The 17,255-nt window shown below is 47.1% G+C and overlaps 1 protein-coding gene across 1 annotated transcript in view; it reads left to right on the plus strand.

The window, feature by feature from the left end:
* The window catches only part of AFF2 (ALF transcription elongation factor 2), a 487,389-nt gene that overhangs the window by 446,229 nt on the left and 23,905 nt on the right, over positions 1–17,255 (plus strand). The window contains 4 exon segments of the mRNA XM_027096865.1: positions 4,936–5,095; positions 6,901–7,899; positions 9,302–9,423; positions 13,625–13,841. Of these exon segments, the coding sequence (XP_026952666.1) occupies positions 4,936–5,095; positions 6,901–7,899; positions 9,302–9,423; positions 13,625–13,841 (1,498 nt within the window).

Here is a 17,255-nt window from a genome sequence, read left to right on the forward strand (position 1 = left end):
AGAGAGGAAGAATCAGCTATAAATGTTGATTCCTTTGCCCCAGGGCCATCCCTTTACAACTTGATGATGGAATCAAGTATAGAAGCATTTCAAATTATCTGGTCTCTATAAAACCAGAAAAGGGTCATGTTGATGAAATTCGTACAAGTCTCAACTGAAGACGAGGGTTTAACAACATCCTTGATAGACTCCCCCATCAAACATCTCATGCTACGTCTCTTTGGCAAGGTCTGGGCCTTGTGAAATATGCTGCCGAGATGAATACCCTGTGGACTTGCTTGTCGAAGCCTTCCCATATATGTTTCCCACTACAAAGTCATTACCCCTTCTGGAACCTTTCCTTTCTGATGCCCACACAGCTTGATTGAGCAGAATGGCCAATTCATCATCCCTGTTTATCTCCTGAGAGAGGAATTTACAGTTAAATTAGGATTCGAGTCAGATAGCACTGATGCAGATGTTTGGTTTTCCGGAGACCGTTAATCTGAATTAGTGAAAACTCTGATTTATGAAGTAGCCGTACAGAAAGGCAGCTGTAATCCTCTGAGGTTCATACAAGAGCTCTGTGACTGTGCCGCCGAGAGTAGGTCATTTCAGACCTGCCTTAAGGAGCAGATTGGATTGGGAAGTGGTCTCCTCACACATTTTCTCTAAGGTCCAAACCATCTCCCTTAAAATCCCCTGTGCACTTTCATTTCATGAGGATCATAGTGTTTGAGCTGGAAGACACCTTAAAGATCATCCAACTCCTCTGTGGATCGATAATAGGAATCCTTATTGCCGGCTATCTGGTCACCTGAGGGTATCAAGCTCCCTGGCCCACAAAGCAGTGGCTTCTTTGTGCGGCCAGCTGTAGGTTTTTAAGTCTTTTCTGATGTTGAAGTGAGACCTTTCCTGGCTAGATCTCTAATTCCTTGGTCCTAGTTTTACCTTGGAAGACTCTCAGAAGTAGCCCACTCCCTTGCCCATAGGACAGAGCTTCCGGTTTTTGAAGCTGTCCTCACATGAACCGCCCCCCTCCCTGCCCCAGAGTCTCCTCTAGGCAGAGTAGTCCCAGTTCTTTCATGTGGCTTCCGGACTGTCTATCTAATGGTGTCACATACATATTGAGCCCCTGACTGCACAAGAGGCCTGGTCGGTGTAAGCGTAGAGAGACTGTCATGTCTAGAGATTAAGGTGCCTGAACTACCTCTTAAAACCCATCTTTTACGCGATTACTCCCATTCCAACAAGGATCCAATCTCTGTCCCAGCTAAAAGCACTGGCGTTTATGCAACCTTAACCAAGCAAGAAGACAACTGCAGAATTTATATGCGGAGGGAACTCCACAAACTGTGTGGAATCACATCATTATGTCACAGGTAGAAAACGCCTTTCAAAAACGGGAATATTTGAAATTAAATATAGAAACGTTTGACAGTCAAAACCATCATCATAATACTTTGGTGCATATTATGTAAATATAATTAAGCAATTAATTTTAATTTTGGTTTATGTATATGGCAATGGAACATTTAAGAACTTAAATTTTACCATAAAAAAAAAAAACACGCGAAAAAATCCCATCTTTTCCCCCTAGTACTCTCAAGCTTCCACACTAGGGCCAGTGCTGTCTGCAGAAGGCATCTTAAAGACCTCCCAAACTTCTCTCCCACTGGCCTGCTCTTTGATCCCCTTCTCTAGCCCTGGATTTCCCCACGAGGGTCATTGACTTGCTAAGGCAGCTTCTTTGCCCTCAGTCTGGCCCGTGACCGTGAAGACCTACCAAATGGGATTAGGATTAAAATGAGGCTTCGCTCCGCTCAGTACAGACTGCTCACCCGATGAGCACAGTGGCAAAATCTGATCTTTGAAAAGGTTGAGCAGTTCACTTTGAAGTTGTTCACAAACGTAGGTCCTTTGAGAAGTTTTATTACATTCGGGGTGAAATCACAGAGTACACTTTTCATATTTACAGACTATGGAGTAGGTGGTTTCATATATTAAATGTTAACGGTTTTTAGTATCACCTATTATCTCTGTTGTAACCACTAGCATTCTTTTTAAAAGCAATTTATTAAAATATGAAAGCAAATGGTGCATGGGAAATAAGTCTAATGCAGTTGGGGAATGACGAATGTGGAAATTGCACATCCGTCCTTCATCTCCTAGGCGGAATCGAGCATTACGTGGGCTAGCATCCCTCATAGCCACTTTAATATACATTTGAAAAATAAACTAGCGACATATGAAAATAAATGTAGCAGAAGTGGGAATTTAAGTAGCTGAACAGCTAACGGGTTTCCCTCCCACCAATGCTGGCTCTTCCCTGTTTCCAACTGTGCAACTGCTCTGAGAAAGCAATTCTTTCTCATAAAGATGTTGAAGTCCTTCACCCCCCTTCTGAGTTCTCACGGGGCCCTCTTTGAATTCAAGTCCACCGTCCCGCTCATCCCCAAGTATTTCTGTCCATCAGTGTGAGCATGAAAAGCTGACGTACCTCTCCCTGTTCTTTCTATACTTGTTTCCCCTAAGTGGTCACTGTCAACGTTGACTGGCCGTGAGATCCTTCCCTAGAACACAGCAATAGGTTTAGCTGTAGGAAGACTTAGGGAAAATAATTTCAGTTCTCATTTCACTGGATCTCAGTCAAGGCCACTCTTAGGTTTCAAATCATCTTTATTTCGTATCTGCGTCTATACATATATTTACGGTCAATTTTTCGTATGTGGTTTCTGTCCACATCTACAATCTCTTAATCACAATTCTGAAATTCAAAAAGTTTTGAGAACTGTTATTTTCAGACAGACTCATTTGATGACAAAACCTGACCTAAACTGATGTGCACGTAATAATTTCAAGTCTTTATTTTTCTCATTGTGACTGTTAACTGCAGTAGTATGAATGAGTTTTATTAAAGGGTGCTTCCCAGATCCCACTGGGGAGTATTATAGATGTGGTATAGCTACCATATTGCTTTTTTAATTAAAAAAAATGTGAATATCAAAATCCATCTCCCTTCCAAAGGCTTTGGATAAGGGACACCTGTATACAGACACACACACACACAAACCATAAATTAATGTATAGATAGGAAAGAAAAGTAGGAAACAGCCTTTTCACGTGAAAGTCATAACCATGGGAGTACAAGTTAGATCTTAAGTCTCTCAATCCACCAGGCACTAGTCTGAGTATTGCTGCTGCTCTGTGCTGTGTCTGAAACTTTACTTGGGGGGAATTGAGGCCAGGCAGGCACAGCCTCTGGATTAGTTGCACTTAAAGCTTTTCCCTCAGTCTTTATTTAGTAACGAAAGACAAAAACAATTGATTAGATTTAGAGGGTACTTTGCATAAATATGCAAGGATACTTTATGCATAAATACTAAAAAGGAATGCAGGGAACGAAGCGCACTGAGCGTATGTAGATCCCTGGCTCCACTGTGTCTCTCTCTCTCTCTCTCTCTCTCTCTCTCTCTCTCTCTCTCTCTCTCTCTCGCTCGCTCTCACTCTCTCTCTCTCTCACACACACACACACACACACACACACACACACTTTCCCAGGGGATAGAGTCCCCTATTTCTTCTGCTTCCCCTAATCTCTTGGTGTATTTGGCAGACGAATGAACTTGCAGATAGCATTTACTTAGCAGATAGCATTTTTAAATGAGCTTCGGCTATATGAAAGAAAAGAGCTACCTGGGAGATTAAAGGGGCCGTCTTCAGGGACGCGAGGCACACGTAATGCAAAGGCTGTACGCGTTGGATGGTGACGGATGAGACACCCATGCTGGTTGGGGATCCTAGGCCTTCCCAGGCAGCAGCCGAGCATGGCTCCGGCTCAGCGGGCAAGAGCTGTAATGTTGAGAGCTAGGCTCCAGTGAGGGTGCGGGGTTGGGGCAGGCGAGGAATGATGGTCTCTGGCAGAGGGGGGCCTTAGAGTCCCTCTCTATCCAGTTTGAAGGTGGAGCCACAGGACCAGGTGCCCTCCAGGGCCAGGACTGGGTTTTCCAGGGAGAGCTGGGCAAGGAGCTGGGAGTCTGAGAGGCAGTGAGGTTTGGACGGCCAGCCAGGCGGATAGGAGGACCAGCCCGGCCCAGCAGCGAATATGCTCTGGCCCCCAGCCCATCCCTGTCCGTGATTAAACTTCTCTCCAAAGAGGGGCCTGGGCTGATGAGACAGAGACGGACAAGACCCCTCCCCACCCCCCTCGAATTTAGAGCCCCATTTTGGAGTGAAAGCGGAAGAAAACTAGTCCAAAGAGACGATGAGCAAAAGGACAGAAAGGCTATGACATGCCCCAGAGTGCCAAGAGGCAGCTGAGGTTGATTCGTCACGGGGCACAGAGGGCAAACGATTAGTAAGGAAGAGTATGGACTGTCCATAAAGACAGCGGCAAGTGGTGTCCGTTTCCCAGTGCCTTGCTTTACAGATTTAAAATCAGTCATTAGAGACGGTTGGTCCTTTATGATCATACCTCCTGGTAAGGGTTCTAAGAAGCGTTTACAGAAATTCTGCTGGAGGAGGCCGAGAAGTGCGTCCTATCATCCCCTAATTCACACGGTCAGCTCTGCTCACCTTGGGGCCGGGCGCTGGACACCTGGCCGCGAATATCTTTACACAGCCCTGCCCTCCGAGGGACCTGAGAGTCCACGGTCCCAGTCTCACTTCTGTATCTACTGATAGCTACGTGGCTGAGGCAAGCCCTCCCACTTCTCTGAACCTCAGTCTCCCATGATGAAAGCGAGGATTCAACTCGCCCCTTCTTGCCGAGAGGACAGTACTGTGCATATAGCTAAGATCAGAGCCCCTTGACAGACCTGTGGGTCACTCCCGGGGCCTCCTGTGAAATGGGATGGCAAGCTCCACTCACCTGCCCCTCACAAATCATCAGCCTGTATGCTGACCTGGGCTCTTTTCCAGCTGGTCTGAGACCAAGTGGTGTCGTTTTCCTTTCAGCCCGCTCTTGGCCACGCCTCAGCCCACACCTGCAGCGCCAGCCAGCGGGGGATCCGGCAGCTCCAGTGACTCTGAGAGCAGCTCAGAGTCAGACTCAGACACTGAAAGCAGCACCACTGACAGTGAAGCCAATGAGGCGCCGCGCGTGGCCACGCCAGAGGTGGGTGACGGGCCGGGGCCCCAGCCACAGCTTACCTGCCCCGAGGCAGCACCTCCGACCCGCACACACACAACAATACAACAATCACAGTATTCCAGCGCGATGAGGGCTTCAGCACAGTATACACGTCAGAAAAGTACTCAGGTGTTCGATAGCATTTTGTTCTTCTAACACGTGTACTCGCGTGGTCCCTAACAGACATTTCTTTGCCGTGTGACTGATTCGCTGTGCGACTCACTCAGCCACTCTGAGCCCTGAGCCTCCCCGTTACTATTACACTGGACTAGTAATCACTGGGCTCGCAACTTCACCTTCCAGAGAATCAGCAAAGCCAGTCCAGACCCACTTCTAGCTCTGGGGACGCCACCCCTTTCTCTAGGTTGAAGTGATGAAAGTCCTTCGGCAAGTAAGACCCAAGAAGCGTGATGGTTGAAAGGTCACAGGTATTTCTTTTTTAATTTCAATTAATATTCTTCAAGTGTACTCGATGGTAATTCATGAAAACATTTCACACAGCCCCACAAAATACCAGAATTACAATTTGGAGTTAAAAACCCTGTCCTTCCCCTCTCATCCTCTCTGAGTACCAGCCTCTCAGTTCCCCTGAGCCTGCACCTCGTACAGCAAACAGATCCCTCCACGGCTCTGGACACGCTTGTTTGTCAATAATCAGAAAAGAATAACAGAAGAAGATGTCATAGTAACATTACCGCTAATCATAATAGCTCACACTTCTTGAATGTAGATCACACGCCGGGCACTGTGAGAAGCTCGTGACTCGGATTCTCTCCTTTCATCCTCATAACAGCTCTATGGGGTCCTTGCTATTATTATCCCATTTTACAGATGAGAGAATAAGGTTCTGAGAGGGTAAGAAAGAACTTTCCCAAGATCTCACGGGCAGGACTGAAACCAGGGTCTGTGTGCTACCAGAGCTGGGGCCCTTAACCTCGCGCTCTGCTGCCGACAGTAGCAGCCGCTCCGATTGCCTTGACACTTACCTGCCGTTGCTCTGTGCGGGTTGGAATCACGGCTACTCAGAGTCTTTTGAATTCTGTCACCCTCTATTGGCTGGCGCCATAAGCCTCAGCTGATGCCTTTCAAAAAAGAGGAGTTCTAATAAAAATGATGGCTCTTTTAGTTCAACAGGCAGAATTCAGACTTGGGAATCAAGCACCCGAACTGACGCATCATTTCCATGGCTTAACGGCGGACGCTAATGTCTGCATGCGTGTCCCCGTAAATTGGTTATTGCCCATACACCGAGGAAAGTGCAGTGTTTTTTTGGAAGTCAAATCTTTTCATCCTTCAGTGAAAATACAGAAGGCCTCTTCTTTTTGCAGTGAATTACTGCATCATATAGGAGGCCCTGGCAGTCTGGCAGAGAGAAAGCCTTTCCTTTAGAATTACAATTGAGGCACGCTTACATTTCTTTTCAGGACCAGAGATCACTACCTCGGCCTCCTGGTAAGAGGTTGAGTAATGAGTCCCGCCAAAGGACTTTGGGAACCAGATTCCCTCCCAGGCCTCCCTGCCCACTCTCTGGAAAAACTCTCTGTGAATAATTCCTTCCTTGCTGGCCAAAGTAGGGGATAGTTTCAGAAGAGCAGTGGAACTTAGTTTAAATAAGTAGATTGGAGCCATCTAGGGAACGTGATGAATGTGAAGTCCGTGTATGTTTCTAAATGTGTGAATGGTCACTTAACAGCCCAAGCTTTTATCACCCAACAGTCAGTGCACTGAGGGTCCTCCTGACTTCCTTCCAAAGGTGAAATTCATTCTTGCCACTGTTTCTCAATCTGCAGCCTGAGCCGCCCTCCACCAACAAGTGGCAGCTGGACAAATGGCTTAACAAAGTGACATCTCAGAACAAGTCGTTTATTTGCGGCCAAAATGAAACACCCATGGAGACGATCTCTGTACCTCCTCCAATCATACAGCCAATGGAAGTCCAGGTCAAGGTGAAGCCAAACCCCAGCCAGGTCCTGGCTGAACCCAAAGAGAGGCCTCTCCTCAGTCTTATCAGGGAGAAAGCCCGTCCACGGCCCACCCCCAAAATTCCAGAAACAAAGGCTCTGAAGCATAAATTGTCGACAACTCTCGAGACAGCATCTCAAAGGACAATTGGCAAAAAACAGCCCAAGAGGGTGGAGAAGAACCCCAGCATTGAGGAATTTACCTGGCCCAAACCAAATATCTCCAGCAGCACTCCCAAAGAAAAGGAAAGCATGGAGCTTCCTGAGCCCCCGAGAGGCCGCAGCAAAGCCGCCGCCCACAAGCCGGTCCCTAGGAAAGAACCGAGGCCCAGCATCCCCTTGGCCGCCGAGAAGAAGAAGTACCGAGGGCCCGGCAAGATCGTGCCGAAGTCCCGGGAATTCATTGAAACCGACTCGTCTACGTCTGATTCCAACACAGATCAGGAAGAGACCCTGCAGATCAAAGTCCTGCCTCCTTGCATGGCTCCTGGGGGCAACACTGCCAAGTCCAAGGACACCTGCGGGCCCAGCCTGACCCTCAGCACCTTCAGCAGCAGCAACCCGCCCGTCCCCAGTGACGAGCCTACTTTTTCACCCATCCCTGTCATGCAGACCGAGCCTCTGTCTCCTCTCCGAGATCACGAGAATCTGAAAAATCTCTGGGTGAAGATTGACCTCGACCTACTGTCTCGAGTGCCTGGCCACAACTCACTGCAGGCGGCGCCGGCCAAGCCGGACCACAAGGAGACAGCCTCAAAGCCCAGGCGGCAGGCAGCTGCCGCCACTGCTGCGGATAAAGCGGCCCCCAAGGGCAAGCGTAAGCACAAGGTAAGCCGTCGGGTGTGGCCTGCCACGCGATCGGGAGCCGCGGCTGTCTGGGAGCTACTTTGGTCTTGAGTCTCCTTTTCCAGCAGGCTGGTGACAGTGGATTGCAGTCTTTGGGGAAGGCAATGATGCTTTCCGTGGGGAATGCAGTATTTGACATGACCAGGGAGGAAGTGTTAGGGCTAATCGAGGTTTGCCAACCAACGTCAAGAGCGTCCAATATGGCACGTGATGTGTAGTGATGGAGAATATGAAGAGGCTCCTTCCCCAGGCAGCCAGATTCCTGGGTCATTATTCCATAGTCCCCCACCGCACCAGCAGCAGCAGCGCACCAGGGATTCCTAAGGTCAACATGCATCCTCTAGGCCTTATTCATTTCTCCATCCAAACATCAGCATCCCTGCAACCCAGTTATATGTTGATTATCCTGGCTCCTACTAGACACACGTTCTGGCCAGCCTGCTTGGCCCCCTGACCTGTGTGGTCGGCTTGACTCGTAAAAACCTCACCTGCAAGACATTAGGGTTGGATTCCAGGGCTACAGATATAATCATAAGGTGAAACCCAGCATGGCCTCTTCCATTTCACGTCCATCTGGGGAAGTGAGTTTGTGTCCAGGAAGTTCGTTGTGTTGCATCTCTGGATCTCACAGTAGTCGTTTAGTGTAACATCATCTCATGGTGATATTTGAGTAATATTATTTTGAATGACTGCCATGGGGAATCCTGCAAGGGTGGTTTAAGTCATCATCCAGCTTTAGAGATTCACAGACGGTGTTATCTCTGAGCTGTGCACCGACTTATTCAATGAGAGTATTCCAAACTAGGGACCAAAGTCTGGTCCAAAGGAGGACCAAAGAGTCTGATAGGACAAGGGACTGTTTCCCTGCTCTTAGTGATGACAGCAGCACAACCAGCAGTAAAAGTGGACCTTCAGAACCAGTACCTGAAGGTCCAAAGGTGTGCCTTGCATATGGTTAACTTCCTTGCATATTTCTGGTTGTAGAAGTGACCTTTATATGTTACCCTAACCCCCCAGGGTGCTTGGACGGGATTTATGCCGTGTTAGAATTGCAGTGTTAGTTTCTAAACTACTCATTTGTGGAGGCGTTGTTGCTGGAAGAAGTGTCTGAAAACTATAGATTCTCTTCACTTTCGGTATGATATCCCTGTGCCACCCGATCAGAGGCTCACATCACAGCTTCACCCTCTCAGATGCCAGCTTCTTGGTTGGAGTAGGCGAGGCAAGACTGATCGCTTTTCTGTCTGATCAAAGGTGCACTTTTAACTCCCCTACCTAGTCTAGGACTTAAAGTAGAAGCCAGCTGTCTCCCTTGCTCGTTGTTTTTAAATGTCTGCGTGTGCCATGGATTTCAAACTGTGTGTATTTTTTCTTCCTGTTAAAGCCAACAGAAGTTGCGGAGAAAATCCCTGAGAAGAAGCAGCGCCAGGAGGAGGCGGCCACCATCTGCCTGCTACCACCTTGCATCTCACCAGCTCCCCCCCAGAAACCTCCCAGCACTAAGGAGTGAGTTTGCCCTTGGCTGTATGATACTTTGCTTGTTCAGACTCTTAAGAAATCCCAAATGAACCCTTGGCCCGGGGGCAGGGGGTCCTGTCCCAGAGGAATGTTAGGTAAGAAACAGGAGTCTCTGAGTCCTGTCCTGACGGCAGTCTCTGACCACCAGTATAACAAGGGTGGGATAAAGGGCGGCGCTCAGGCCGCCAGATTTGGGGTGACTCCTTGAGCTTTTTAGCAACATTTCTTTGTTCCAACTCAGACTGATGACCAAAAATCGGCGAAAGTGAACTTCTAGCGCTGAGTGAAGGGTAAGAGGAAGCAAATGAATTTAAAAGGGGCATCAAGAGACCCCTATCCCTTGAGCCAAATCACCTCCTTCTGGGCAACTTCCAGCTCTGATGGTGATAAATAAAAAGATTTCCCTGGAAAGCAACCCCTTGGCCTCAACAGGATGACTCAGCAGCCGCTTCCTCTTTGGTGTCATTTCTCAACGCTAATATGAAGCTTGAGGGCTAGCAGCTCCATGCTGAACTCCTCAGAGGCCCAGGGGAGGCCAGAGAGATGAGCTGTCTGGGAGTGCCCCCCAGCCCCAGGCAGCTCTGTGCTGGGAAAAGCCGGCTAGGGATGGACGCGTTAATGCCGATCGGCTGGTACCTCTTCTCCCATCTCCCTCTTTGCAGAAGGTACCAGAGTCAGGCAGGAGGCCTCCTTGTACCGTCCTCACTCACATGACCCCAGCCTTCCCTACCAAACACTGTGATGGAGTCCTTCTGTCTTACACCTATCATTTCCCCAACAATCGTGTCAGCTACTGGAACCATTCCGTCTGGATAATTATTGCCATAAATTCATTCAAAATTAGAGATTACTTCCATCAAAGACCAGTTTGGGAGCCTATTAGCAGCCCAGAGCAGAGAGGCAATATGGCCATAACTGCTGCTCACAATTGATTTCACAGATTACTGTTTAACATCAGTGATAGGGCATCAGTCTGCCACAGATAAGATGTCGGAAATAAGTTATCAGCTGACACTTGTTTGGATCCTTGTTGTTTAGAGATGAAAGGTGGGAAAAGACCAATGACCGCTAGATCCACTCAGTATAATAAGGAGATTTGGCCCTAGGCTGCCCGTCTCCCTGTGGACCCGAAGCTCTTTGTGACAGGCATCTGTGTTCCCCGGCATAATTTGATCGGAAATATCCCTTCACATACTTGGAGTTCTCAGAATTAGTAACTCTTCCAGTGGAGCAAACCAGCCCTTTTTCCCCCAGGGTGGGCCAGGAATGTGGGGAAACAGACTTCTTTCCCAGTGGTCAAACACTGTCATTCCAGGGCCCTCCTCATTTCCAAGGAGGAAGGACTAAAGTGGTGTCCCTGTAGTGGCGGTACTGCCCCAGTTCCCAGATTCAATCTATTCGGGCCGGGCCACCTGAGGGCACAAGGAAGAGCCAGGGAACTGTGGAGCATTGCCACGCCATCAGTCCCCATTGCGAGCCTCCTTCAGCGACCCAGTGATCTGTCACTGGTCCCCATTTCATGGAAGAGAGATGATCAAATATTAAATCGATGTCTAATAATTCAAATTCGTTCTCATAAAATGGTGTTTTACCTCACAGTCCTTACCATCTTTCTGCTTTTGTAGTAGTTCGGAGAGCAGTGTTTACCTAGTAGCATTTATCATTCAGGAAGGGCGTGGATCGGGTTCTTAACACTTGTCCGGCAAATCCATGTCTCCGGGAAAATCTCGGGAGTTGAGGGAGAAGGAGCAGGACAGACCTCTCGGAGGTCTTCTCCTGGAAGCCCTCTCCTCAAGCTTTGTCTGCTCCTTTGTGCTTTGTTGACCCTTCAGACTAAATCCTTGGAAATTTCTATAAGATAACATTCACTTTTCTCAATGAATACTCTAAACCTAGCAAAGGATGCCACACCAGCCTATGACAGCTGGAGTTTCCCATCGTCCACCAGAAGGGCCCTGATGAGTTCCCTGCCCCTTCTTTGAGGCTTGAACCATCAGAAGGGCCTCTGAGGCATTAAATGGGGGACTCTCTTGTTTGCTGTCCTCCTATACAAGAGCCAGAGCCTATACAAGCGGTGCCCTTATAGTAAGAAGCCAAAATGGTGACAGAGTGGTCTCTAGAAAATGCTCCCTGGGTGTCTTCACCCAGGAAGTCGTTAAAGGCCACATGGTTCCAGGTCGCTATCATACAGACGGAAAGGGGGCCAGATGACTGTGCCCATTGCACTGAATGTACTGTACTGGGAACGATGTACCGTGTACAATGGCAGATGGGGAGGCCTAGCACAACGATAGTTGCCAATGGCAAATGGACTGCCTCTAGGGAACAGCTCTTCCCCTCGCAGCCCACCCTCTTCTCCGGCAGCTCAGGTAGTGCAGGAGTGGTCATAGGTAAGGAACCCAGTCACTCCCGTAGATGCCACAGCAATGCTTGACTCCTTTCTATGTAAATTCCCCAAAGTCCGATTCCTCTGTAGTGATTACACTCAGCGTGGGCTGATGCTGGTGGAGCCTCCTCGTGGGCGTGCATCCTACTCCTTGTTTTCACCATTATTTTCATCAGGCATCACCACTATCTCAAAACGACTCTTCATGCCCAAGCAATTTTAAAAATCCATTGGCAAATATTTTGTAATTAATTTTTTTTCTTTTGTCTTTTTTAAAATTAATTAATTAATTTTATTTTTGGCCATGTTGGGTCTTCGTTTCTGTGCGAGGGCTTTCTCTAGTTGTGGCGAGCGGGGGCCACTCTTCATCGCGGTGCGCGCGCCTCTCGCTATCGCGGCCTCTCTTGTTGCGGAGCACAGGCTTCAGACGCGCAGGCTCAGTAGTTGTGGCTCACGGGCCCAGTTGCTCCGCGGCATGCGGGTTCCTCCCAGATCAGGGCTCGAACCCGTGTCCCCTGCATTAGCAGGCAGATTCTCAACCACTGCACCACCAGGGAAGCCCCTGTAATTAATTTAAATCCATTAAGGTAATGGCAGAAACAGTGAATTTTCTGAAAATCCGGCTGCCTGACAAAAATTGACATAGGGCCGCATTTATGAAACAGAAGATGACAAATATTGTTACAAATGGCAAATTTGGGCGGCAGAAGTGGAACGACGGGACTGCATTGACTGCTACCATTTCAGGAAATCAAACCACTTGAGTGCTTGTTCATCTTTGATTTGTTGCTTTGAGATATTGTAAATCTGTATTTCTAGACACTGACTGAAATTGACCAAGAGGAAAACATAAATTCTTGTTGACTTAATTTGCTGTTGAAAATTGTAGTCAATAATCATGAAAAGTAAATGGCTGCACAGTACAATATTAGTTGTCTAAGAAAAGATGAAAATTCAAGTAATCTTCATTGATTAGTCTAAGACAGTAACTAAAATAAAAATCCATGGCCCAATTACCATGTTAAGCAGCTAGCATAAGGTTTTAGTTGTTCTGTTTTATTTGAAGTCTCAGTCTATTTGATGATGCCCACTTAACGGGCAGATAAATCAGTTTGAAAGCACAGGAGTGCTTCTAGGACTGTAGATGTCTTATGGAAAGATGACAAAATATTTTTCAAATGGACTTTTGTAAACCGGAGTACATCAGTACTTCAGTATAACAGCTTAAGGTCAGGGGCTCATTATGCCTTGGGTAGAACAGTTGGAACATACAATTGGCAATGTAACCCAAAAGTATTTAGTGCGTTATTTATTTCTGTGTAATGTATAAGCATAGTATTTCTTAGGAAAGTATCCTTCCACTAATTGTTTATTGTACTGTTTGTTGTGTGACCATGCAGTTAAGTCGTAGGGCAGAATAAGTAGGAACCAGCCTAAAAAATGATGGGATTAAAGTCCGCATTGGATTTTCCATAAAAATCTACTTAACGGTAATCTTAAAAGGTTACAAATATCACACTGGGGCAACATTCCATTAGACATTTCCATTTATCATGGAGTTCTGTTTCAAAGACCCGTGTTTATTCTTAGATACATATGGTTGCATTTATCTATAACTCAGTCTATAGGGAGGGCTCCCTCTCTGTAGATATCTATGTCTCTATGTTTTTATGTATACTCTTCACCACAAGTGAAGGTCCATCAGCCAACATATTACTTTAGCTGAAAGTATCAGCATCATGGGACAGCTCAGAATAAAGAGAGACAAAATTTTCTGACACCCCATACTTTTTGTTTACACAGAAATAATTCATCCAGGAGAGCAAACAGAAGAAAAGAAGAAAAGCTGTTTCCCCCTCCACTTTCCCCACTGCCAGAGGATCCTCCGCGCCGCAGGAATATCAGCGGCAATAGCGGTCCCTTCAGTCAAGACAAGACCATCCCTATGATTGGACAGATCACCTCGACCAAACCTAAGAGGAGTGAAGGCAAATTCTGTGCTACTTTCAAAGGGATATCTGTAAGTGTAAGCATCTTAGAAGAAATCTTATCAGTGTCAGGTGGAAACAAGTTGACCCAGCTTATCTAACTGAACTCAAGATGAATTTTTCATTCCAGTCTTACTTCTCCAAACAGATTATTATGCAGGCATTCAGGGCTTGGACGTCCTTTGGTCCAATCCCTTCAGATCTTGGGGGTGGGGGACACTTCGACAATACTGTCCACAGCATCTGGCACATGGGAGGCACTGATCATTTACCGAAAGGGAGAGAACAAATGGACGGAATTGCCCAAGGTCATGGAACTGGGGCCGGGACTCCAAGTTACATCTTTCTACCACCCGGCTTAGCAGGTGTGAATTGTGTTTTAAAATAGTGACTCAAAAGGATGGAGTTTCAAAGGTGAATCTGTTGCTAAGATCACACAATTGTGGTTCTCTAAGCCAAACTCAAGGATTATCCCGTCCTTTCGATTTTCTGCACTGCTGCTCGATTAGCATAAATAACTGCGAAGTTGTTTCACTTTTCTCATCTATACACAATGTCTTTTTATCTTGCCCCAGGTATAGGTACCTGAACCGTGAAAACCATGAGCGATAGTGTCGCTAGTGAATGTTAATGGCAAATGTACCTGCCTTTTTGGGTAAATGCACGTATGTGGAGATGCAGCATCTGATCTCCTTTAAGTGTAGTATAAAAAGCAAATGCATGAAAATCAATGAGTTTTCAAATGTCTAGCGCCAACCTGGTGGCCCCTGAACCCAAAGCGCCCATTTAACACTTCGTGAAAAGCCACGAGGCCTCTGAGCTTTAAGGACCGCAATTTAAAGCCCTCCGTCATCTGAGATGACTAGATGACATGCATATCTAGGTAAATTTTATTGGTGACATAAAGAAATTGCTCTATTACAAAGTTGTCATTTTCCAGATGAAATTTGTACGTGTGTGTGCCCACATTACATTTGCATTCACGTTTAAAGATGCTGACTTATAATGTTAGGAATGAAACTGTCTATTCTAAACAGTAATTACACTATCAATCCTATTTTTCATACTGAATGTAATTAATGTTATAAACTCCAACGGAGGCTTTCTCCTACCGCAAGCTTTTGGAGGGCATGCGCCATATCTAGGCAGCTCTCTTCATATAGCGCCTAGTACATGGTCACAAATAATTAGATGCTTAATAGAGATGTTATTATGACAGTGATAATAAGAGGATCCTGCAAGGGCATTTTTTTCTTAAGGAAATCACCGGGGTCCCCATGATGGATTGAGTACCTGTTGCGTCTTCTTTGGCCATTAGTTTTTTCTATTAATGGCTTGAAATCTGAGAGACTTTGTGGAAGTTAAGAGACTTGCTTGACACATAGTGCTAACACGGCAACAAATCTGTTCTGTGACCTTGGGCAAATTATGAAACCTCTTTGGGTCCATGAAATGAGTAAATTTGACTAGATGATCTATACAGGTTCTTCCAGCTCCAAAAACGTTTTCCATTTTCTGCTCTCAGAGTCTTCTCTGTCCCATGTACGCACGAAGTCCTGTTTATTGACTCAATGGATGAGTGAGGGTCAACAGAGGACGTGTTTATATGACACATGATCATGGCTGAACGCAGCTGTTTCCAGTCAGATGTGCCAGGACCGACATCACCTCCGCGTGCGTGGTGGACGTGGTGTTTCAGGGTTCTCGTCACCTATCTTGGCCGTAGAGACACGTGGCTCTCTCTGGGGCCGACTCAGCTGTTTGGTCTGGGTCATCTGGCTTTGGCGGTAGAAGCGTGCAGCTGGCTTAGGAGTTCGAGTTCAGAAGCCTCTGAGTTTTTTATGTGTTTGGGTTGAATAGAATCCGTGATGAACTTTAAATGCTTTCCTACGTATCCACCGTAACCATTTTTAGATGTGCAGTCTCTCAGCACAGTTATGGCAATGAGCTCTTGATGGTAAGAAGTTTTGATAATCGGAAGGTCCAGGATGAAGTGGAAAAGATAAGACTTTCATGGATATAAGAAATGTTCACATTTGACTTTTCGCTCTAAAGTGACCCTTTTGATTAAGGCAGGCAGGCCTGTGTTCAGCAAATCACTGAGTGCACTGGGCGGTGGGGTAGCGGGACGGGGCTGGGGTGGGAATGTAATAAATCAGAGACGGCCCCAGCGCCTAAAGGGCTCCCAGTCTAAGGTGAGCAATGAGACATGTGCTCGATAAACTGGGATACGAAATAGCTGCTGATTGGTGTCTTAGGGGAGGGCTTGAGACACACCCTTCCCATCTCTAAAGGGACCAAAAAGGTTTAAAGCACTTCTGGCCATATACATGAGGCAGTTTTCCTGGGAAGGCATTTGTTGAGCTGGGTTGAGCTGAGAGTGTTAAGTAGGGTTTAGTAATGAGGGGAAATGATTAAACAGGAGTGTGGTCTCTACACACAGTGGAATATTATCCAGTCTTCAAAAGGAAGGAAATTCTGCCACGTGCTACGACTTGGGTGAACCTTGAGGACATTGTGCTAAATGAGATCGGCCAGGCCCAAACAGACAAAGAGTGTATGATTCCACTTACACGTGGTACCTCGAGGAGTCAGATTTGCAAAGACAGAAACTAGAAGGGTGATGGCCAGGGGCTGGGGGTAGTAAGGGGATGGAGAGTTATGGTCTAATGGGCACAGAGTTTCAGCTTTGCAAGTTCGAAGAGCCCTGGAGATCGGCTGCACGATGATGTAAATGTGCTTAACACGAGAGCACTGGGCGTTTAAAAATGGTTGAGGTGGTAAATGTGGGTGTCTTGTGTATTTTCCCTCAGTTTAAAGGCTAAAAAAAGACAGTACATTATCGCAAGGTGAAAAAAGTAACGAAGAGGAGGCTTTCTCAACCCTAAGACTGCGAAGGACCCAAAGCAGGAAGGTGGAGAAAGCCTGATGAGTTCAGTTTGGTGGCAGGTTCATCGGAGGGAGTCGGGAAGGGTGAAGCCAGGTCAGGAAGGGCCTTACACACCAGCAGAGGAGCTCAGCCTGGGGTTTGCACTCAGCCGCAAGGCAGTGAAATGCAGGGAGCTCCGGCTGGCAGGCGGCAGATGGAGGGTGATTGGAAAAGCTAGCTCAGAGGTCGGGCGTTCGGCCAGGAGGCTGTGTGATCGACTCTGGCTGAAGCCACGAGAGCCTGCACTTTGAGGCTTCAGAGGAGGAAGGGACAGGTTGTGAGACACTGGGGGGATGGAGTGAACAGGACTTCGTAGTGGATTGGACGGGGGTGACGGAGAAGGAGAAATAAGGGATGGAGAAGAGCAGTGGTTTTCAAAGTTTCAGGAGCATGATCCCATTTTGAAATGAAATCATTTCCAGAACTTCAATATCTACAACTGGTTCAAGCAGAGAAGCTCAGATGGAAGGCAAGGCGGGGAGGACATGGCTTCTGATGCCCCTGGCCCCGGGATGAC

The sequence above is a fragment of the Aethalodelphis obliquidens genome, unplaced genomic scaffold (genome assembly GCF_003676395.1).
Source record: "Aethalodelphis obliquidens isolate GAN/ISIS:26980383/991018 unplaced genomic scaffold, ASM367639v1 scaffold110, whole genome shotgun sequence".
NCBI lineage: Eukaryota > Metazoa > Chordata > Mammalia > Artiodactyla > Delphinidae > Aethalodelphis > Aethalodelphis obliquidens.